Below are 22874 nucleotides of genomic sequence, written 5' to 3'. Positions count from 1 at the left end.
CACTAGCCTTAGGGATGAGTCTGGTGCCCTCGGTGGTGGGAATAAGTCTACCTGGATTCTGAGGAAATAGGTAAGAAGTGCTTCAGAATATGATGTAAAAGGGGCTAGACACAGTTTCTCATATTGAATACATCAACTCTGGGCCTTTCTGGAGGAGCCCTGAACTACAGCTTTCTCTACTAAGTTGTAACTTGGGGGTGGGGTATCCCACCTCCTGAAAGGCTTTAATGGTTCTTCTGTGACCTTCACTGACCAGGTCAGGTTGCTGCCACCTTGATGTGTCTGAGTGACAGGGTCAGCTGGAAGGAAGGAGGAAAAGGTTTTGGTTAGTCCTTGGTGTTTTTTGCCATCAGGACTGTAGAGGCAAATGAAAGTTGGTTGATTAACAAATGGTTTGGCTAGAACCCAGCTAGAAACAGCAGCAACGATGCTCATTGAGTATCTAATAAATGCCAGGTTTAGGTTAAGTACATAATATATTATTATCAGTTTTCAAGCTTAGAGAAGTGGAATCATTGACTTAAAGTCATTAAGCTAGAAAGTTATAGAGCTCAAATTCAGTCATCAAATGTACTAACCATCTCTGCCATTCTGTTTATTTTCAGGAAGTTGGGTAAAAATAGTTTGTTTAAAGAACAGAGTGGTTTTGAAGGTATGAATCTTCACAAACATTCTCTGTAGTCAGAAGCCAGATGCATTATTTTATACTATGATAATAAGTGATTTCTGGGAAACAATTAGGACTTGTTAGCTTCTTTTTTTTTCAAATGAGGCTTATAGCAATAATTTATTTTGAAGTATCATTACCAATCAGAAACCAGACAAGATCATATAATCGATATGCTTGTGTATATATATATGCATATACATATACACACAATCATATAGAGATAGAGAAGTAGAAAGATACTATTTTATATATATGGACTGGGGACATGACTCAAATTGTAGAGCACATGCTTAGCATGTGGCAATGCCATGAGTTTGCTCCCTGGTACCACTGGGGGCCCCTCACTTTAGCATCTCCAGGTATAGCACTGTGCCTCTCCTTCCCAGCACTGCTAAGTATGGCTTTCCGAATCTGGCTAAGAGGGTTATTTAATGTAGAGGAGAGAGAGAGAGAGAGAGAGAGAGAGAGAGAGAGAGAGAGAGAGAGAGAGAGAGAGGGAGGGAGGTGCCTACTATACAGATAGATGGGATAGAAGGAGGGAAACTGGGGACATTGGCCGCCGGCTTTCAGATCTATCAGGACTGGCCCCTGAGCTCTGTTGATGTGGTCCTTATGTATATAAAAAGAAAATTTAGGTCAAGACATAGAGACATTCAAAATGCCTATTGTCTTGTAAGAAGATAAATATTTAAAAGTAGATAAGGAATGGTAGTTAAATTGTACTTAGGGGTTTTAATTTCCTTCCTGGTTTTCTTATCTCCCTCTGGTGAGCCAATATCACAACTCCAACTTCATTTTTATAGCAGACTAGGTGTCACTTCCACTATAAACCTAATTTTCTAAGGCTGCCTGTCAGCTTGATGAGCTCTTTGGAAAGTGGTGGAAAACCCCTTTATAACTGTCATTGAGCAAGTTCCAAACGTATCATTTTCTGTGCTTTGAAAATGTTGAGTACCATTATTTTATGCTCTGAATCTTTACAGGCACTTAGACTTGGCTGATAATTAGAGCCAATTACAAACTTAAATCACAAATGTGAGTCGCACCTTCTGCTGTAGCTCTCAGAGCTCTCTGCGGCCTCGGATGTCACCCTCCAAAGATGAGGCTGCCCTCACTGTCCTCACTGCATAGGCAGAAAAGGTGTCATGCTTTGCTCCACCCGATACTGGCAAAGTCCGAGCCATGAATCATGTGCTTTTAATGTAGGGAGGTTGGAATGAGAGGGGGGATGAGAGAGAGAGAGAGAGAGAGAGAGAGAGGATCCTGCCATAGAGTAGGGAAATTGGGGAGTGAGGAAAGAGAGAGAGAGAGATTGAGAGAGAGATTGAGAGAGACAGAGAGAAAGATTGAGAGAGAGAGATTGAGAGAGAGAGAGAGGCCTGCCACAGAGGAGGGAAACGGGGGGGGGGGGGGGCCATTGGTAGTGAGAAATGTAGGAAATGTACACACTGGTGAAGGGAAGGGTTTTGGAACATTGCATGACTAAAACTCAATCACGAACAACTTTGTATTTGTAACTGTGTATCTCACAGTGATTCAATTTTAAAAACTTTTAAAGATTAAAACTTTTTTTTAAAAAAAATGTAGGACACCAAGCCTTCTATTATTACAATAGACCCGATGAACTGATCAGGATCTGGGAACCATTCCTTTCATTCCTTTAGTTTACACTGTATTGCGGACATCAATAAATGTTAATTGATCGTGTGATGAGTGAGTGAGAATCCTCCTGTGAAGGGCAACTTGTAGGGTACAGGACCATGTATCTGGGGCTTTATTGCAAGCTACCGAGAGTATTTGATATGCCAGACACAGTAACAACAAAGTCTCCAATGGAGACGTTACTGGGCCCGCTCGAGCAAATTGATGATCAACGGGAGGGAAAAAAAATTTGCTCTCCACCAGGGGGAATCACAGATCTTTGTAGCAGCTAAGGGAACAAGCGCTTGTCTTTGACTCTCATCCCCCGTTACGCTCACATTGAGTTTAAGCAGTCAGTGCGGAGAGAGACCCATCACCATTAGCTTCATTGTCTTTGAACGCGAGGAGCAGAAATATCTCTAATGGGAAACACTGATCAAACTTATGGGCCATTTTGATGTCAGCCAAGCACACTGGACTGATGATAAGCAGGAGGGAAGCTGGGGAGTCCACAGTTCTGGGACAGCTATTCAATAGTATTTGGTGGAATGACTGTCACAGGGCTCATAATTATTTGCCTGCCTTTCAGGTGAACTTCAAGACTAAAAGTTGTTAGCTCTGGTTTTAACTTGATTGTCTAGATACTATTTGCTGATCACCACTGATTTTTGAGTTGACAAAGCCTTTCTAAGAACCCTAAGAATGGTCCAATCCTGTCTTGTGCAAATAACGAACCTCTTCTTGTCAAAATGAAGTGCAAGATTTTTTGGTTAGTTATTATAATAAGCTATTTCCTCAAAAGTCTATGACATTTTGGTCTTTCCTGTACAGCCGTGGCTTCTCTCTATCTTCAGAGAAAGTGATAAAGCTGATTCCAAGGGAAGCCAGCCGTTCCAGTAGGCTCCCATCATAGCTTGTCTAGTCCTTATTAATGGCTGGCAAAGACCCTTCCCTTTCACTTTGTTGTCTACAAGTTCAACATATTAACCTGTTTGTTTCTTCTCCTTACTGCCCAGTTTCTATAAGTATGGGGTGCGGTTGGGAAAGAAAATCAAGGTCAGTGTCAAGAATTTATCTGGTATTCCACTGGGGCTAGATAGATAGTACAGTGGGTAAGGTGTTTTTTTAGCACAGGTTCTACCCCCAGTACCCTACATAGTAACCCAAGTTCACCAGCAGTGACCCCTGAGTGCAGAACTCTGATAAGCCCCGAGCACTGTCAGGTGTGGTTTCAAAAAAACAAACAAAAAGAGAGCATACCTGGAAGAGAGAGTTTGGGAAAATACATGTTTGTCTATGCTCATTTTAAAGAAATGTAGATTAAATTAGCCAGCAACTTAATTGCAAATGCCTGCATTGTTCAGAGTTGGTTGACAGAATAGATCGGAATCATCTAAGCATGTTGAGTTAGCTTGTTTGGAGTCTGGAGGCTAGCAGAGAGTAATGCTCAGAGCACACAACCTCAGCCACGGTCAGCTCTCTCCCGAACTTTAAGTGGAGTATCATTTGTTTCTTCAGACTCTGTAAGCCATTGTTCTTCCTAGGAATTTTCAAAAATATGTCCCTTCAGTTTGATATTCAGTGGGTGAACTTTGGGCTTTTTATCAGATGAGGTCATCAAAAGGTATAGCTGGTCGACTACCAAGAGTTCCTCTGTAAGGCAAAAGTGCAATAATAATAATAATAATAATTAACAATGATGGTATTAATAAAGCTAATTTTGCCAAGATCCCCTTGGGGAAGTTCAAAAAGGACGAAAGGAAAACAGGATCTTTCAATCCTGTCATTTTAAAATATGCAGTGGTATCAAAGTGTGAGCCTGAATATCTTAAGGAAACATCAAACATTTTAACATGACTCTTCTGCAAGTGTTAAGCTGGAAAACTTTTTAAAAAATTTGCACAAGACCTTCAAATTCATACACTGTTCAGCTTTTAATGAATGGAGCTTTGTTTCTATGTTGAAGGATGTTTATTATATAATTTCCTGGTTGAAGAGAGGATGTGAGTTTGCATTATATATTTTTTCACTGTGATCCTTATCCTTAATGTTTTCCTCATTCCTATTGGGTTGAGGTTAGGGCACAGATGAGGAAAAGAAAATAAGTAGAAAAAAAGTGAAAATAGAATTTATCATCACCTACCATAGGTCAGGGACTTGGTTTATATTACTAGTAATCTTTTTCTGGGGGGCACACTCACTGGTTGTTGGGGATACTTAGGGGAAGACTTGAGGAACCATGTGGTGTTGGGATCAAACCAGAGCTCCCATATGTAAAGCCTTTTGAGTTTTCTTTCTGGCCACTCATTAATCTTTTTTGGGAGTGGGGGGGGGCAAACAGGGAAGGCATACCTGGATGTTCTCAGGGTTTACTCCTGGTTCTGCACTCAGGAATCACTCCTGGTTGTGTCTGGGGAACCGTATGGAGTTCCAAGGATTGAAGCCAGGTGGGACACGTGCAAGACAAATGCCTTACCCCTTATCTGTACTATCTCTCCTGCCCCATTACTCAGTCTTGAGGACAACCTTGCAAGTACTCTGGAAGAGGAAAAAGACTTAAAGAGGGTTCATGTCCAATAGGTGGTAGAATTGAAATTCAAGTTTAGAGCTCATCACTTCTGGATTTCCTTCTCTTTATGTCAAGGCAGTGCCAATGTCCTTAAGATCCCTCAAGAAAAGGAGAATCTTCCTTTAGGAATAAAAGAATTCACCTAACAGGTGGGAGAAGGCATGGGTAAACATTCAATGCAATGACTGTCTATGAAAAATAGTGCTTCCAGCTTCTTTTTCTTTTTTTTTTAAAATAAGATTATATGTATTTATATTTAAATGAATAGAACATCTTGGAAAACTCTTTCGACAAGTCAGTCTCTGCCACTCCAGTTGCCCAAAAGATTATTTTCCAATTTAATACTGACATAGAACTTATTTTTCTTTGCAGTGGTCTTCGAATTTTACTGGCTCTTTGGATGAGCATGGGACCTGCCAGTGCTCTGTTATCCTGCCAGATGGTACATTTCCCGTGGAGCGAGTGGAATACTTGGAAATCATAGCTCACAATCTCACCGTGAAGTTCGAGAAGGAGCTTTCTAAAGTAAGCATTTTATTTTGCTTCCCCACCCCACCCCCTTTTCAAGCAATACTTGATAAGAACAAAACAAAAGACTTTATTCAGGATTTTTGTTAGCAGCCGTTCTCCACTGTGTCAAAAACAGCATGTCTGCATCCTATAGAGGCTTTGGCATTTATTGTACAGTATACCTAGAGAGCTCTTTATAGCAGAAAAAATAAAATCCAAGAAGAAAATGGAAGGAGATTAAGCATGCCTTGGATAAGCTCATTTCAATATTGTGATTTATGAGGCTGAAAAGAAACCGTGAGCTCTCTGCTTGTGAACCCCAATCTTGCCATTTTTATTTTGGTTTGCTGTTTCTTCTTCCATTTTGTATGTTCTTCGCCTTCCAGGTTTTTTTTATCCTCTCTTCACCTCTATAATCTATTTTCCTTCTCTTTATGTCTTCTTCTTTTTTTTTTTTGGCTTTTTGGGTCACACTCAGGGTTGCACAGGGGTTACTCCTGGCTCTGGACTCAGGAATTACTCTTGGCGGTACTTGGGGGACCATATGTGATGCTGGGAAGCGAACCTGGGTCAGCCACGTGCAAGGCAAACACCCTACCCGCTGTACTATCCCTCTCCTTCCCCACCCCTCCTCTTCATCTTTTCTTCTCTTCTCATCTCTTATTTTTGGAAAGCTCTTTTTTTTGCCTATTCCCCCCACTACCTCCCCACTCTTCCCCTTCCCTCTCCCCTCTTCTGCTCTCTCTTTCCCTTTTCTCTTCTCTCATCCTCTCCTCTTCTATCTTTACTTTCTAACTGATTCCCTTCTTTTCTACCCCCTTTCTTTCTTTTCTTTTTATTCTCTTTTTTTCCAATGAACTCCTTTCTTTCACTATCTCTTGGTAGTTTTCACTCTATTATCTAAATATGAATATTAGAAGTGTTTAGCATTAGACTAAGATTGAAAACTTCCCATAGAAGTAGAATCAAGACTAATGGGCAATAGAAAATTGGTGGAAACCCTGACTTGAACCTCTAACTTCCCTCTAACAAGGGGAAGTTTTCTTGCAGGGATTGCTTTCTCTGATGGAGCAATGTGATTTCACTTTCCAGTTTTGATTCCTTTCTACCTTTTTAGTCAAGTTAAAAATCAATTATAAAGGCTCTTCTTTTATGTCCAGGTAAAGTCCAAGTTATAATCATATATGCATTATTATGATATGCATTATTTAATACAGCTCTATTAATTTACAAGGAGCTCAGGCTTCACCACACAATTTGAAATAAGTTTTTTTTAGAGAAATTTGCATGTAGCTACTTCAACATCCAGCCTAGTTGTTCTTTAAGACAAAAATGATTGTGAGACTGAAGACACTGCTTTCAACCTGAATTGATAGATAAATATTCTAAGTTTAAATGAGTGTCCAGGAAGATGTGTTTGACTACTCTGGGAACTTAGCTTCTTAAGAAATAAAATGTCCTTGAATTAATCAGTAGAAAAGGCACAGCAGTAAATTATAAATTCCAGCCATTAATATTCATAGCCTTATTCCAGCATAATCAAGTACAGATAAGGAGTTATGCATAAAAACATAACAAGTGGAGGAAAATCCTAGGTAAAGATCTTTTCAGTTTGAGTCATTTGCTCAGAAACAGTGGAAGTTAGGATTTGCATGTTGTCAGGAGTGTAAGGGCAGTTTAAAAGTCCACACTGCTCAGGGGAGAGTATGTAGCTCACCAGCTTTGTGAGTCAGTATTAGATATTTCATTTCAATCTTGTAAGTGGAGACAGGTGGCATCTGTATTGCTAAAAATTGGCAGAAAACTAGTGTAGGGTAAGTGGGAAACCTTAGTTCTGAAAGTGTCCAGGAATTAGGCCAACCAAAATTTGTGACTTAAGCCTCAGAACAGGATTGACTTGGACTGAGATTTGCATAATAGGTCCAGTGTAACAGGTGAGTTAAAACAATAACATTAACAATATCTTTTGGTGCTTTTCTAAGTATTTTGGGATTCTAGCCTACTCTTTTTAAAAAATTTTAATTATTTTTTAGAGCATTACACAACAATTTATGATTGCATTTTGGTCAAACAGTATTCCAACACTCATCTCTCCACTAGTATACATTTCCCAGCACCAGTATCCCCAGGTTCCCTCCCATCAGCCTCCACCCCCCACCTCTTGCCTGCTTCTTTAGCAGGTGCTTTCTTCTCTCCCCCTCCTCTCTCTTCTCTCTCTCTCTCTCTCTCTCTCTCTCTCTCTCTCTTTCTCTCTCTCTGCTTTTGGGCATTGTGGTTTGTAATATTGATACTGACAGGTTATCCAGAATATCCCTTACCTACCTTTAACCCTCGGATCTTGTCCAGAGGGGTCATTCCCAGCTATTATTGTCTTACTGGTCTCTTCTCTATCTAACCTACCCTCAGCCCCACACACACTTGTGGTTAGTTCCAACTATTGACCAATCCTCCTAATCCCTGTTTTCCCTGGCCTTAGATATTCTTCTTTTACTACATATATATGTAGCATTGTAGCACTGTCCTCCAATTGTTCATCAATTTGCTCAAGCGGGCCCAGTAATGTCTCCATTGTGAGACTTGTTACTGTGTTTGGCATATCGAATACGTCACAGGGAGCTTGCCAGGCTTTGCCGTGCGGGCAAGATACTCTCGATAGCTTGCCAGGCTCCTGAAAGGGGCAGAGGAATCCAACCTGGCTCAGTCAGGCCGCAGCACTCAAGGCAAACGCCCTACCACTGTGCTATTGCTTCACCCCCACATATATTATACTGCAAATGAATGCAGTCATTCTATACATGTCCCTTTCCTTCTGATCACTTCACTCAGTATGATAATCTCCATGTCAATACATTTGTAGGTAAATTTCATGACTTTTATAGCAACCCAGGTGTTAGTAGGCCAGGCTAGGTGTTTTTGCTCCCTCTTTAGCATTGGGAATACTGAAGGATATAACATGGAGGGTTATATACTTCAAGGTCACTGCTCTTCTTGGCTAGTTAAGATAGGATAGGAAGTTGGGTCTTGGGAATCATCCAGGTCTCTTTCTTCTACACCATACTGTTACCATCCTCTAGTACAGACCCAAGAAAAGAAGGAGTAGGTTAATAATGCCTTCAAATCCAAAGTGATCTCATCAGCAGAGGGCTTTTGAATTCCAGGTGTATTATTATTGCCATTCTTAAGTTGCCAGGCTTTTGAATTTCAGATGAATTATTATTGCCATTCCTGGAGGCCTGGGGGAATGTTCATTTGGGCAGATCACCAGAAAAAAGGTTTTGACTACCTTACATTATTTCATGATTTGTCAGTGCACAATGAAGATTAGGAGTTGCCTCTGCATAAGATACTGAAAATATTTTATACTCCTCTGTTGTTCATCTTCTTGTGACTATATTTAGGAAGGGGTTGGCACAAAAGGCAACTCAGGATTTTTTTCCTCTGGAGGACTTTGGGTCTTTGGGGCAAGTTATTTATTATGACACATTTGCTAAGAGATCCTTATGCATGAGAAGGTTGAGCTAGCCTAGGAGGCATTTAGGTAACCCATAAACAAACAACATTGATTGAGAAATGTTTTGTACAGCAAACTATAATGAATTAAAAGGTCAGATTGAAAAAGAAAAAAACAGAAATCACTGCTTATTTAATAACTGTGTCATTTAGAAGACATTCATTATCATAGGCCCTTAATACACATGATTCCCAGTTTACAATGATCTTATAAGCTTGATACCATTGCATCAAGTTTAGAGAAGGGACACAGGAATTAGAGAAATTAAATGATTTGCCTTCCTGAATCCTGATGCCTCATTGGAGCTTAGGTGGTGCTACTCTCAAGCTTTGTTTTGTCTTGATGGTCAATTCAAGCTTAATTAATTAATTAATGGTTGCATTTATTTTTAAATGATAGGTTTAAATAATGTCATAGTTGTTAAATATGTTATAAAATACACTTGCTTATTTTAAGTTATCTGGCAATATATATCAGCTTGGAGGAACTGGCAGAAACATGAGCTAGAGTAATTATTTAGCTCAATAGTAAGTTGCACTGTGTTCTGATTTATATCAAGAACACATTTATTATACATGACAACACATACCCCAGAAATCCATCCCCCCAAAAAACACCCCTTTGTTTCTTCGATTCCATAAGTAACATAATAAACACACAACAAACAAAAAGAGTACAAGCTCTGAGTATTAAGATGTTTTTTAAGCAAAACATGTATGAGTGTTTTGAAGCTCAACATGCGGAAATGAAGACCACAACGACACAAAGTATGACCCTCTGGTTCTAGTCCCACAGCTCACTACACATTTCCAGGCACATTCTGAAGCCTTTGCTGAAATTGCAACTTCCAGGGAGAGAGCTAGATTGTTTTCAAAACTTCAGCATATTCCTGGTACTACAGTACTGTATGTGTGAAAGATTAAACCTAACAATCCACTTGAATGAATAAGCATCACCCTTTTTTTGTGCTCTCTCAGCCTGGTCTTATTTCCATGGGTTGTTCCAGTTGTTCTGAACATCTTTGTGATTTCCTTTAAATGTCAGTTAAAAGAATCTCAGATTCTTCCACAAATATATCTTTAGAGAGTTTACCTGTTGTGGCTAAAATAGGACAGGCACGTCACCTATTCCAAGGGTAACAAATACTGCATGCCTTGGTTTTTCAGCATTTATCTTGGGAAGTCACATTTAGCAGAGATGAAGGTTGAATTACTCATTTTTATAGATCAACTTCAGCAATGTGCCACCAAAATGTTCCAGGAAAACTCAGAATGCTTTATTTGTTCAAGAATTGGCAATGCCAAATACAAGCAAGAATTTTTATTTTTCAAATTTCCACTTCTGTAGCAGATTGGAACTTTATTATTGTTGTTTTTAATCACAGGCAAAGTTTTCATGCCTGGGTTTGGTAGAAATTGAAACTTGGCTTCCTTACATCTGTATTTGTACTTTTGAGGAAGACTTATATGTACTTCACATATTTTTAAATTACATATGTGTGTGCATTTAACATTTAACTTCTTTATCCATCAAAATATCACCATCCTTATCAGCTTCCAAGTGATGGCACATCTGATGGCAGTGAGTACCAATTGCCTGAGGAGATACACTAACAGTGCCAAAGGCTGCATTTTCAACTTTCATTAAAATCATCTTTGCCTGAAGCCCGAACCCTTTAGGTCTACAGCCTAAGAGTCTTCTCTGATTTTCACAGTGGGGTTAAGTGGAAGGGCTAAAATGACAGAAGTTAGGGCTGCCTTTGGTATTAGAAGGATTAGAGGCCAACATCTGGCTCTGAATTCATCAGGCACTATGGATCAGCTCATGACATTAGCACAGTTTGGGAAAAAAATATCACTTCTGTCCAAAGAAATTTTTTTAAACAGCATAAAACCAGCAACTTTTAATGAGCTGGTCTTTTAAAAAGCCATGGCACTTCTTTTAGAGATCAGATACAGTAAGAACCACCAACTGTGTTTATTGAAATATCCATTTGGAGATTCCAATTATACACTAAACCACCGAGGGAATTTTTGGAAGTATTTTAACTTAATGATCAGACATTCAAATATATGCAATAAATGTGTAATTTAAAGGTCTGATTGCAATAATCAGTTCCTGGAATAAATGTGGATGCACTTAATGAAATGTACACTTTTCAGTTGCACATGCACTCACACGCTGTGGCAAGTTGGGTCTTTATGCCACTTTGCAAAAGGCAGAGGGACTCAAAATTTATTGCATATGGCTGGCAAAAGAGGATTATCTACTAAGTCCATTTTCCTTCTAGAGGTATCAGTAGTCTAAATAGAAGAATGATGGTGGTAGTGGTAAATATTTTGTGCTGGGAAATATATACAATTTGGGGAGACACTTTTGGTTGTGACAAGTGGGTGGGTCAGTGCTATTGGCATCTGTAGACCAGGGATGCTGCTGAACCTACTACAATCACAAGTTAACCTCTCAACAAGAGAGAATTATCTAGCCCACTACATCAGTAGTGCTGAAGTTAGAAAACCTAATTTAGAACATGTACTTTGTGGGCAGTATGAAGGCACACGTTTCTGAGTCAAATTCAGTTCATTCTAAAGAGATATTATCTTCAAAATGGAAATGGGGATTAAACTGCATTTGCAAATGATGCTTTTGAAGCAAAATGATTTTTAGTTAAGATATAAAAAATCCCTACCCTACCATTATAGTAGTAAGTTCTTTTTAGTTTGTAGATAAATTCATTGAAATCTAGTTAAATATGACTGTGATCTAGTTCTTTGGACCTCCCACCTGAAAGAAATCAAAGAGGCTGATAACAATCAAACTGCCCACAAGGTTTGTTAGAGGAGGAAGACTATAAAATATTATTGTGAATATTAACCTGAACTGTTTTAACCCTCAGGTAAAGGAGTATGTTGAATTAATCAGCGTGTATGAAAAAAAACTCTCAAATCTAACTATACGAGTAGAGGCTATGGAAGAGAATACGATTTCTTATACTGAACTGGACTTTGAGCTAATTAAGCTAGAAGTGAAGGAGATGGAGAAACTTATCCTACAGCTGAAGGACACTTTTGTTGGAAGCTCAACGATCATTGCCCAACTCGAAGTGGAGGTAATGAATAAATGTGCTACTCATTATATTAATAATAATCTTCCATAAGCAAGGACTCAAACCAGAATATGAATTCCTCTCTCTTTTTTAAAAATATTAATTTTGGGGAACCAGACCTAGCAATACTCAAGGGTTACTCCTGGCTCTGCACCCAGGAATCACTCCTAGTGGTGTTCTGGGGATCATACACTATCCTAGGGATCAAACCTAGGTCAGCCATGTATAAGAGAAGCATCATACTCAGTATACTTTTTCTTTGGCCCCAAGAATTTTTCTCTTCTGACTTCTAATTATGTAATCTCTCATGACTCTAAAGTTCAGTCTTGCTCATAAACAAATCATCTTTCAGTCTTTCTTGAAAAGAAAAAAAAATTCATAGTAGCTCCCTGACCAAGCTAGATCAGATATTTCCTGGATTTATCTTCATGGAGCTAGAAAGTCACAGTTTTCCTGGCTGGACTTGCTTTTCAATGATCATATAATTCTTGCTTCTTCTTGAAACACTTTTCCTGCCATCTTCTTTAAGGGCATTTCTTGTGAGTATGTTTTAGCAAAGCCTTTTAAGCTCTATAGATAAAGACCATCACATTAATGTCATGGTTGGGTAATTTATATTGACAAAAACTTTACTAGCAGTCATGACATGGGTTTTAATGGAGAATTCTTGTTATGTGTTTTAAAATTTGAAATTTTCTCCAGCCCTCACTATTCATTAGAAACTTAATTATAATGCAACAGGAGTAAACACAAGTTTATAGGGGAAGGTTATGAGAAATGAACTTTAATGGACATTTGTGGATGCTCAGAACGAGCCTGTGCTATATTATTAAGGCAGTTAAAATCTTTGCCATTTCCTTCTTGTCACACACATCTGCCTGAGATCTGACAGGCATTCACGCTAAACCATAAAATGTATTCTTCCAAATGAAACCATTCAAAAGAATCTCGGGTGTATTCTTGAGCAATGTTTCACTAAGTGACAAATTCAGCCCCGGAATGTTTATGAAAGAAATTGCACAATAATGTAAAGTCACTCTGAATTTTTATTTCCTTAGATAAGGAATATGACTCTCCTGGTAGAGAAGCTTGAGACGCTAGACAAAAACAATGTTCTTGCCATTCGTCGAGAAATCTTGGCTCTCAAGAACAAGTTAAAGGAATGTGAGGCCTCTCGAAATGAAACTGCTTCTAATCAGCCCCGCCCTCCTCCTCCTCCAGGTGAGAATGTCATACATATATTTGGGGACAGCTCCTGGAAGTGCTCATATCCTGTCAGTACTCAGAGATCACCAGGGCTCTCCCCAGCAGAGCACGAGGGCATGTGTGATGCAAATCAAACCCAGGACCTCCCCTTGTAAGGCATGTGCGGGACCACTTGAGCCCCATATCTGTCCCAGCATGCCTTACTTGTATACCTTGAACTGTGACCTATGAGGAGCAGAGTGGGATGGTCTGAGGGAATTGCAGTGTTGAAGTTATTTGGTGACTGCAGTGTTGAAGTGAAGCATGAGAGTTTTGCTGTTTTGAATTACTTGTCAATGCTTTTTTAATATCTCCCCCTCCTCCCACAAGCTCTACCTATCATCACATTTTGGGAATCATAGAGGAAAAGCATGAACAATGAGTTTGTTTAAAACAAAATTCACATAAGTATCCACATTCCCTTTGTCTTTATTCACCAGCAAATAACATCTCTATAGTGGTAGGGTTGCTCTGGGGTTGGGGCTGCTGAGTAAAAGCCCTCTGGAATCCATGTGGATTTTTCCATGTCCTATGGATTATAAGGGCCAGTTGGCGATGAGTTGGGGTCATGCCTGGAATCTCCCCTAATCTACACCCTACCCCAACTTTCTTTTGCCTTATGTGTTCCTTAAGTGTAGGCTTGAGTAGCTGCTATCTAGAGTGGCTAGGATTCAGTGAGGATTAAGGGATTACCCTATGGGAACTTCCTTATGGGTCTGCCTTGTCATCCCTTCTGGACTTGGAGTTCTTGGAGGGCAGGGGCAGCTTTGTGCTCTCAACTAACCGTGCGCAACTCAGGGTTAAGTATAACAAAGATGTGACCCTTTGAGACTCTCATGCATGGGGGCGCTGGAGAGGAGGGATGTGAAGCCTGACTTTGACACTGCAGACCTGAGCTTCCCAGTGATGGAACCACAGCAGAGAGATCCATCATCTTACTGCAAAACTCTCCACACCTTGGAGTTGCTGTGGGGAATAATAAAACAAGACCAGGGAAGGGCAGAGCTCTATGATCTTCATCTACACACCAGCAGTTGTTAGGAGTATTAGTGATGTTTATGAAAGTGAAATCTGGGCTGCAAACAGAACCAGTGCCTGCAACTTTTCCCTCATGGAGAATGAAAGCGTTTTCTCCCAGGGCTCAGCCCGGGGTTTCAGAGGCAGCTTGGCTGAAGGAAGAAGTGCGCTGTGCAGGGCCAGAGCATCTCAGGCTGAGTGGGACTATACCTTTTCATCAAATCATTCTTCTCACGATTTCCATTCATTCCTCTTGTTCACAACATTTTCTTTTATGTATGCATTTCTGAATCTTTGTCAAGGAGGCTGGTATCTTAAGACTTTAATTAGTCCTTACCATAGTTCTTGGTGGGGTATAGGGTACTCTCTAACCTGCTTCTGCACTTGAGGATCTGTCGTAGTGTGACATACAGAGGCAGCTTAGGGCAAAGGCTATGCTCTGTCCTCTGTCGCCAGTGAAGGTTAAACCCAGTCAGGGATTAAAGATGTGAACATTCCTGGGAACAAAGCATTCTTGCTGTTGGGCCGCAGAGGGCCCCTTGAGAGCAGGAAGTTGATGCAATGCCAACCTTGGATAATATTGGAGCACTTTCTTCTCTTTCTTACCCTTAGTAAATCTGCCTCATGGAACATATTTTTCTGGCACCATTTTCTGTGCATCCCTAAGAATGAGGACAGTTTAGAACAGGAAAGAACATTCCAGGTCACTGCACTGAGGGCCATCATGTTTCAGAAAAGGGGATTTGATCAGTGAGCTTGCAGCTTGCTTTGAGGTCACCCAAGAAGCGAGTGACAGGCCCCTTCCTCCCTAGTCCTCTCAGGACTTAATGTGTCAGGTGATAGTAACCCAAGGAGGGTAGCAAGGGGAGAAAGTTCACTGCTTAATGTTTAGGTGGAAAACAGGAGAGACTGTGGGATTATTTTTGTTCGACATTTTTTTTTCTAGAACCTTCCCATAGGTCTTTACACTTAGACTTTTGTGAACTCTTCTAGCTCAGCTGTGTTGTTTAAGCAAATTGGACCCAGATTTCCTCTCACTTTCTCACAACCTTGGCTGCATATGGCTCTCTGCCAAACCACTTGGCTCTCCTCCAGCTTTGTTCATATTATATTTATGATGTTTATATTAAACTGACTTTTTGTCATGTTTTTAAATCAATTTCTTTCACTTGCTCTCTTTCTGTTTGGATTGGTTGGTAATGCAGAATTGGAAAAATCCCCAGGCACCACAAAGTTGTGAGCCTGTGGAGGCCTTAATTAAAGTTACTCACTATTATGGGACTTTAAAATTTGGCCTGTCTGCTTTTTTTTTCCGCTGCAGAACAAAAATGACCATGTGTAAATCTCAGCTCTAAAGTAATTCTGAACTCTTTGGCCCCTCTCTTGCAGCTGCAGCTTGCTAGCCTTGTGGTCAGCTTGCTCTTAGAACCAATGTGTGTAGATAGGATTCAATAAAATATGCTTTATATTTGGTTTATGCTGCAAATAGCTTCCTTTTCTGCTCCATTTCATAGAGCTTGCTAATCTAAAATAATTGGCCTTGAGATCACTGGCTGTTTTCCCTTTAGAAAAATAGTGACTTAACCCTCTCCCCAATTTCCCCTGAGAGAAGTGATTTCCAGTACTTCTATGTAGTCACTTAGATTTAGGCAAAAGTTGATGGCAAAAGTCAGTGCTCAGGGGTCAGTCACCATAGTACTTGGAGGTGCTCAACTCTATATTCACATATAATATGTGCTCGGCAAATGGCTAGGACAGGAACGCTAAAGGGATGAGCTGACAGATCTGACATCTAGAGAAATGCAGTGTTGGAGGTGTCTCATTCAGACTCCATTTAGTCTCATTTTGGGATTATAACCATTTTAATTGTTGAATTCTCACTAGTCCATTGTATCCTCCTCTAAGCTCAAAGTAGTTGCCCAGGTTAGAGTGCATTTTCATCCCAGAACTTTATCTCTGCAGGCACAGGATGTTTGGCTTTAAAAAATAACCATGACATTCTTGAAAAGTCAAATTAGATTATTCTTAAAGTCTCACCACATGACTTCCCAGGATGTTTTCAAAAAACCATGGCAATATCTAATGAAATGCATGTTGAAGAGACTGCCAATCAGTGGTACATTTTCAGGGATGGTTCTTTATGTTCTGTGGCTCTGAAAAATTCAGATATGTAGCAAGGTAGTGGGCTAATGTTTTATAAATAAGTATTAGTCTTTCATTCCTATATTCCACAAGCATAATTTGGTAGTAATATGTGGCTGGCCCTACATGATGACTGGGGTTACCAGGAGGCACCAAAATCATTGTATGGAAATAAGCCAATCACATAAGTCACCTAATGTCATAAAATGTGTAATTGTAATGTTCAGATTTACCCTATTTTGAGTTACATTCACTTGATTTCTATTCCAATAATCCTGAAAAGTAGATAGTACTTTTACATGAAGAAACTGAGGCATAGAAGGCTAAAGAATTTATTCAATGACTCAGTAACATGCTAGGTAACTTACAAACTTACATAGAATTGCAGTCAGGATTTGAATTGGAATCTGGCGCTATTTTATAGAGCAGCTGTGTTCTGTTGATGCTCTAATAGAGAGGTGCACCTGTGATTCCTGGCATGACAAGGCAGTGCCAACAACTCACAACCTGATTAACACCAAATTATCTATTCTTTCTTGTTGGTGGAGTGGCTAAAAGCTTACCTTCGCTCTCAGTTCTGTGATATGCATTTTTTAAAATCAGAAAATGGAAAAGGGTTCGTTGGTTTTTTATAATTTTTGGTACATGTCTGGGCAATGAGTTGATGTCCCCGTGGTCAAGCAAAGTTTGGATGGGATGGGTAAGGAAGGAAATGAAGTATCTCTGAAACCTTGAACTGAAGGCTGCAAAGAAGAGATTAGGGAAGGAGAGGAGAAGCTCACTGTAGATGGGTTGTGGGTGATGGAGACTTAAGCTGGTCTAGATGAGCAGCAGGCACCAGGCTGGAGGTCAATGTTTGTTGCTTTGCAGCAGGAGTCACAGAATCCCATCATAATCATTTTTATTGGATTGTCACTGCTGTAGCCATATCTATAGTATTTATGACTTTTAGTTCTTTTCCTTATTTCCACTTCCTTTAACATTGCCAGGACCTAAAAGTGATCCCAAAGAGATAGAGGATAAAGAGTGGATAACCAATAGGACAGGAAAGTGTTTAGGAGTTTTGGGGAGGTGAAGCAACTTACAATTTCATGAAATTTTAATATCTATAACATACAATTCTTAATTTCCTGGTCAACTTATGAAAAGATGAACCATTATTATTTAGTAGTAGTGGTTGTAGTAATTTTTAAGAGATAACTTCACTTCATATCTAAAGATTTTTATATTGAAGAGAGAGAAAAGTTTACTATCTTTAACCCCATTTTATGCTTTAATTAGTTATATTCATCATAAATTTTCCTTAAATGTTTTATTTCTTCGGATTTGGAATATTTTCTTCCAGGAGGCCAACAGTCAATTAAGCAAATGGTTCTTACATCTTCTAACTTGCAAGAAAAAAACCTGACTTACATTTATATCCTGAGAGTGAAATGTAGTTGAATAAATAGATTCACAGAAAGATATTTTAACTAGAAAATCCAGTTGTAGCATATGGAAACTCATACATTTTTGTTATCATTAAACAGAACACACCACTAACTTTATTTTAATAATTCATGCATTGTTTCATAAACAAAAGCAAACAAGCATTCATCTGAGAGATCACTTTTAGGAGAAGAAATAATAATTTATAATTTTATTTATTATTTCTTTAGTGGAGAACAGTCTCTTGACTGAACACACGTTGCTTTCTTATTTATGAAATGGTGCATGCATTATTAAAATAAACCCGCAACTGTGTTCTCTTAATGATATGCAAAATTATTTGAGGTTGGGTACAGAGTGGTTTCATTTCTCTACCTGTTGTATGGTTGGCTGACTTTCCCACCAACTGTGGATTTATGAAAGCATTTAAGAAGCACATATTTAATTCTCGAATCAAAAAGCCACAGCAGAATGGAAAAATAAAGGCAGGATTTTCAGTAATGGTTTCACCTCTGAGCAGTCCTTGCATGAAGGGGAAGGGAGAGGAGGAATTTAGCCAGGAAAGGAAGGGTTTTTCCATGTTGGCCATAGTTAGAAACTTAGAGGCAAATGCTTTTTACCCTCTTTCCACATGTCCTGTGTCCTGCTGCTAATCTCAGGCAATTCTTTGGACCTTTATTTTGGCTTCAGCTCACCTCAACTCATGTGCTCTGCGTGGGTCCCTGATTCCCTCCAAGCATTTTAAAAGCTGGATCCAGCAGTCATATTCTGTCCCTCTCTCCATCACCTACCTGCTCTGCCGCAGGCTGCAGGAGGAAGGGAAATGACCTCAATGTACTTGAAGTTGAATTTTCTTTGTTACCCAATAAACGATCTTACCAGGTTTTTTTTAAGCCATTATTAAGATCTCAGAAAATGTGTATTCAACTCTTGGACAGTTATAAAAATGCTGGAGGAATTTTATTTTATTCTTTATAGCTCACAAATGGTTTGGACTGGCAGGCATTTCAGGTGGGTGCACAATGTGAAGGACTGATTTCCCAGCCAAATGTCCAAACGTTACAAGCGGCATTGATTCAGTGGACCAGTAAATTTGGTCCCACCTTTTAGTGCACATTGTGACAATGACAGTGTAATAATGGGTAAGATGAAGCACCTGGATATTGTTCAGTGGTTCAGGAGACGATGGACAATAGCACTCACCTTCTAACTGTCATATGATGATCACCAAGTGATGTTTGATGAGTCATGCTTTGGCACAGAGCAAGAAATATTGCCCTAAAATAACTTCCATCATTTATCAAAGTTGAAATGTCATCTTCTTAGGATCATCATTTGTAATTTGAAAATACATATTTAAAAATTACTCTTCTGAAATTAGTCTGAGGCCTCATTGATACCAGCTGTGGCTGTTTCTTTGGGGTCTTGATATGGAAGATCAAAGGATAAAGGACTTAAGGACTTTCCCAGGAGAGTTTTCAGCATCACAATTCTACCTGAACCTTGTGAATTGCCTGATTTTATAAAAATAGGGTATGATTCTGCAATGGGATGAGCTTGCATTCATGATTCCTCTATAAGAAAAACTAAAACCATACTGTAAAATGCCTTCAAATTGAAGAACATGAATTTAAATTTTTACCAAGTCTTTTTAATATTTTTGGGATGTTAAACCTTTTAAAAATGACTTGTAATTTTCATTATGTCTATTTCCCAGAATGAAAGCCCATGCATGGAAATAGGGTTAGTTTTCTCTAGAGCTGAAAGCAAGTTTTCTGTGCAACTGGACCTCTGAGAAGGTTTTTTTTTTTTTTATTCTCCGCCAACACTACTGGTGTCCTTAAATCTTTCTTGACCAAAAAAGTATTAAAAGATACTTTGGTTATAAAAATAGTAAATTATTTGTAGTTTGTCACTGATTTTCTAAGAATTCCCTTTTATTTTCTTTTTTATAGGGAGCTGCAGTCATGGTGGTGTGGTGAATATCAGCGATCCACATATAGTCAAGCTCAACTACGCAGGGTTTTCGTATAAGTATGGTGCCTGGGGTCGAGAATATTCTCTCCAGAATCCAGATAAAGGGCGATATTGGGTGGCACCTCTGGAAAAAGATGGGAGACAGCTACGGTATTTCAGACTCTATGAAACTTTCTCTGATTTACTACTGTACAAAACCTACCGTAGTTATGAGATTAACTATGGTCAAGGTGGGGGAGCAGTAGTTTACAATAATACCATGTATGTCAACTGGTATAGCTCGCGAAACATTGCTAGCATCAATCTGACCAGCAACACAGTTGTTCTTAATCAACCTCTTCCTAATGCGGCCTACAATAACCGCTTTTCATATGCTAATGTTGGGTGGCAAGATTTCGACTTTGCTGTGGATGAGACTGGATTGTGGGTGATTTATTCCACTGAAGATGATGGTGGCTCCATAGTGATTAGTAAACTCAATGACACTACTCTTCAAGTGCTAAACACTTGGCATACCACACAGTATAAGCCAGCTGTTTCAAATGCCTTTATGGTATGTGGGACTCTGTATGCCACCCGTGTTGTGAACACCAGAATAGATGAACTTTTCTACTACTATGACACAAACACAGGGAAAGAGGGTCAACTAAGCATTAAGCTGGAAAAGGTAATGGAAAATGTGCAGAGCATTAACTATCATCCTTTTGATCGCAAACTTTATGTTTATAATGATGGTTACCTTCTAAATTTTGATCTTACCTTTGACCTGGAACCTCGTGAAAATTTTTAGATATACAGTGATTAAAGAATGAGACACTTGTTGAAGAATTTGATCTACACATTAGATAGATTCAAAGGGATCCTGAAGTATATTGATTTAATAGCAGTATTTGGAAGCATAGTTCTACTACACTGGAAAATGTGACTATTTGCCTTAATTTGATAAGTGTTCTTGCAAGCCATTTACCTCTTATAATGCATGTCACTACTGAAACACATTTGTTCTATGTTGGGCGATTATGATGTAAGCTATGATGCAAGGAATTAAAAAAGTCCTTGGTGAAGTGGCATGTGGGAATTGAGGAAGTTAAAGAGTGCTCTGTGGATTATTTGTACAGGAGAGAGGGCTCAAAGAACAGTTCTCTATGAAACCTGACCATTTCTTCTTTAATTCTTCTCATCTTCCCTGAAAGAAACTTGGGATTTAGTTAGGCAGATTAACAACTAAAACTCCTGTGAGCCTACATCTCCATTTTTAATTGTTGTTGGTGGTATTTTTTTTTTACAAGCACTTGGAATGATGGCTTGTATATAGAAGATAAGTAAATTTAGCAAGTTTGTATAATAGCTATAAAACTCTGGGTTTACGGGGAAAGGTACTTTTATACATTGACTTTTATACGTTTTATACATTGAAAATCAGTTCTGGATGGAGCTACAGATGAGGCGCTTACTTTTTATTTTCCCCCCATTGTCTACTTATATAAGAATTAGTAGAACACTTGTACTGCATACATTTTTTTCCAAATGCCACTCAGAAGAATAGAACAATACTTACCAACCATCTACCTAGCTGCCTCCTTTTTTTTTTTTATAAATCTTAGCCAGTTAATAAGGGCAGATATGGGATAGCAGTTATTTTCCCTTTTACTTATATGAATCTGAGACCATAAGAAAAATAAGATGACAGTGATAAAATGATCACACTTGTGATTATATATAATAAAAACCTTGGAGCATAGTGAGACCTGTATTAGTCAGATCAGTGGTTTTATGCAATTTTTGTCTTTGCTCAAGCCTGAAATGTGTAAGAAAGTGAATTTTTTCCTTGATGAAAGAATACATTGGAAATACCCAGTAAATCTTAGTGAAGTTTGGAAATTTTACAGGTGTAGATGCTTCTGTGCTTCTGAATGACATCACCTTGGTCTCATTCTATTTTCCTTTACGTCCACGAGTCAATCTCTAAAATTGATTCATTAAATATTGTGTTCCCCTTTTAATAAATGGTTAAATGTGTTTTGAAAGAAATTGATGTATTTTGTTTCATTTGTGTTTTTAATTCTTTTCTTTTTTAAAAGTAAAACAAATTTATTGGGTTAATAAAGGGAGGGAAGGAGAGAGGAAAACAAAAATTCATGTTTAAGAGAGACCACGGACTTCTACAAATTGGCTAGTGTTGGTACACATCCCAAGCACAAATATTGGGATCTTTTCCCCAGAAAAGGGGAATGGTGTTTTAAATTCTTTAAAAAAAAAATCTCTTAATAGGGTAGTCTACGTCTTGCTGTGAGGTAAAGAGAATGACTCACTTCCAAACAAAAATGTACAGGCTTCCTAAACTTAATAGTGGTTAATATTGACAGCTTTTTATGTCAAGGATGGCTCCTTAGTTTTCATTTCCCTTTTCAATCCTTCCTTTCTGCCAGCTTTTGCTGTATGAGACTGCACTCTCTTCTTTTGGGATATGACCTTATGTACTTATTAATTTGCATTAGTGATCTGATTATTACCAATGTTAGACTATATTTGTGTGACTTATGTTCCTTTTCCAATTGAGGTATTAACATGGGTCACGAGTCTCCAACTCTCCCTAAACAGGAAGTCTTGGACAGCAAACAAAGCAAATTAGCTGCATTGGGGAGAGAAATGTGCAAGTTCTCCCCAAATAGAATGTGTAAGAGGACAGGTGACTGAAAACTAGAAGGATAGACAGACTAGATGGGCATAACTGGTTTTTTAGAAATACTGTGTTTTTAATTCACAACACAGTTTTTGAGGCAATTTCTGCCTAGCAAGGTATATTTTACAAGTTTTTTTTATCTATATTTTGAGGCTGAACCTAGAGACAAAATATGGCCTTCAAAATGTAAGAATATATAAAGATAAAGACAGGTATGCCATGAGAGATATAAGTTAAAAACAGTGATGTTATATTTAATCTGGCTGTAGGCAATTTTCCAGCTGAATGTTTCTACCAAATACACGGAATGACCTCTGTAGAAGCAGAAAAGGAGGCAAGAAGTTAAGGTAACCCTAACAATCAGCATCTTGTTTA

General features: G+C 38.8%; 1 protein-coding gene across 1 annotated transcript in view; it reads left to right on the top strand.

Moving 5' to 3' along the window:
* Nucleotides 1-21310, top strand: part of OLFM4 (olfactomedin 4) — a 54784-nt gene extending 33474 nt beyond the window's left edge. The window contains exons 3-6 of the mRNA XM_056108997.1: nt 5253-5405; nt 11798-12010; nt 13066-13228; nt 19795-21310. Coding sequence (XP_055964972.1) covers nt 5253-5405; nt 11798-12010; nt 13066-13228; nt 19795-20606 — 1341 coding nt within the window. The 3' untranslated portion in view covers nt 20607-21310. The remainder of the gene's footprint in view (nt 1-5252; nt 5406-11797; nt 12011-13065; nt 13229-19794) is intronic.
* The last annotated feature ends 1564 nt before the right edge of the window (nt 21311-22874 follow it).

This window comes from Sorex fumeus, unplaced genomic scaffold (genome assembly GCF_029834395.1).
Source record: "Sorex fumeus unplaced genomic scaffold, SorFum_2.1 ptg000008l, whole genome shotgun sequence".
Taxonomy (NCBI): domain Eukaryota; kingdom Metazoa; phylum Chordata; class Mammalia; order Eulipotyphla; family Soricidae; genus Sorex; species Sorex fumeus.
The sequence above is the reverse complement of the archived record's forward strand: the minus strand, read 5'-3'. Positions and strand labels throughout refer to the sequence as shown.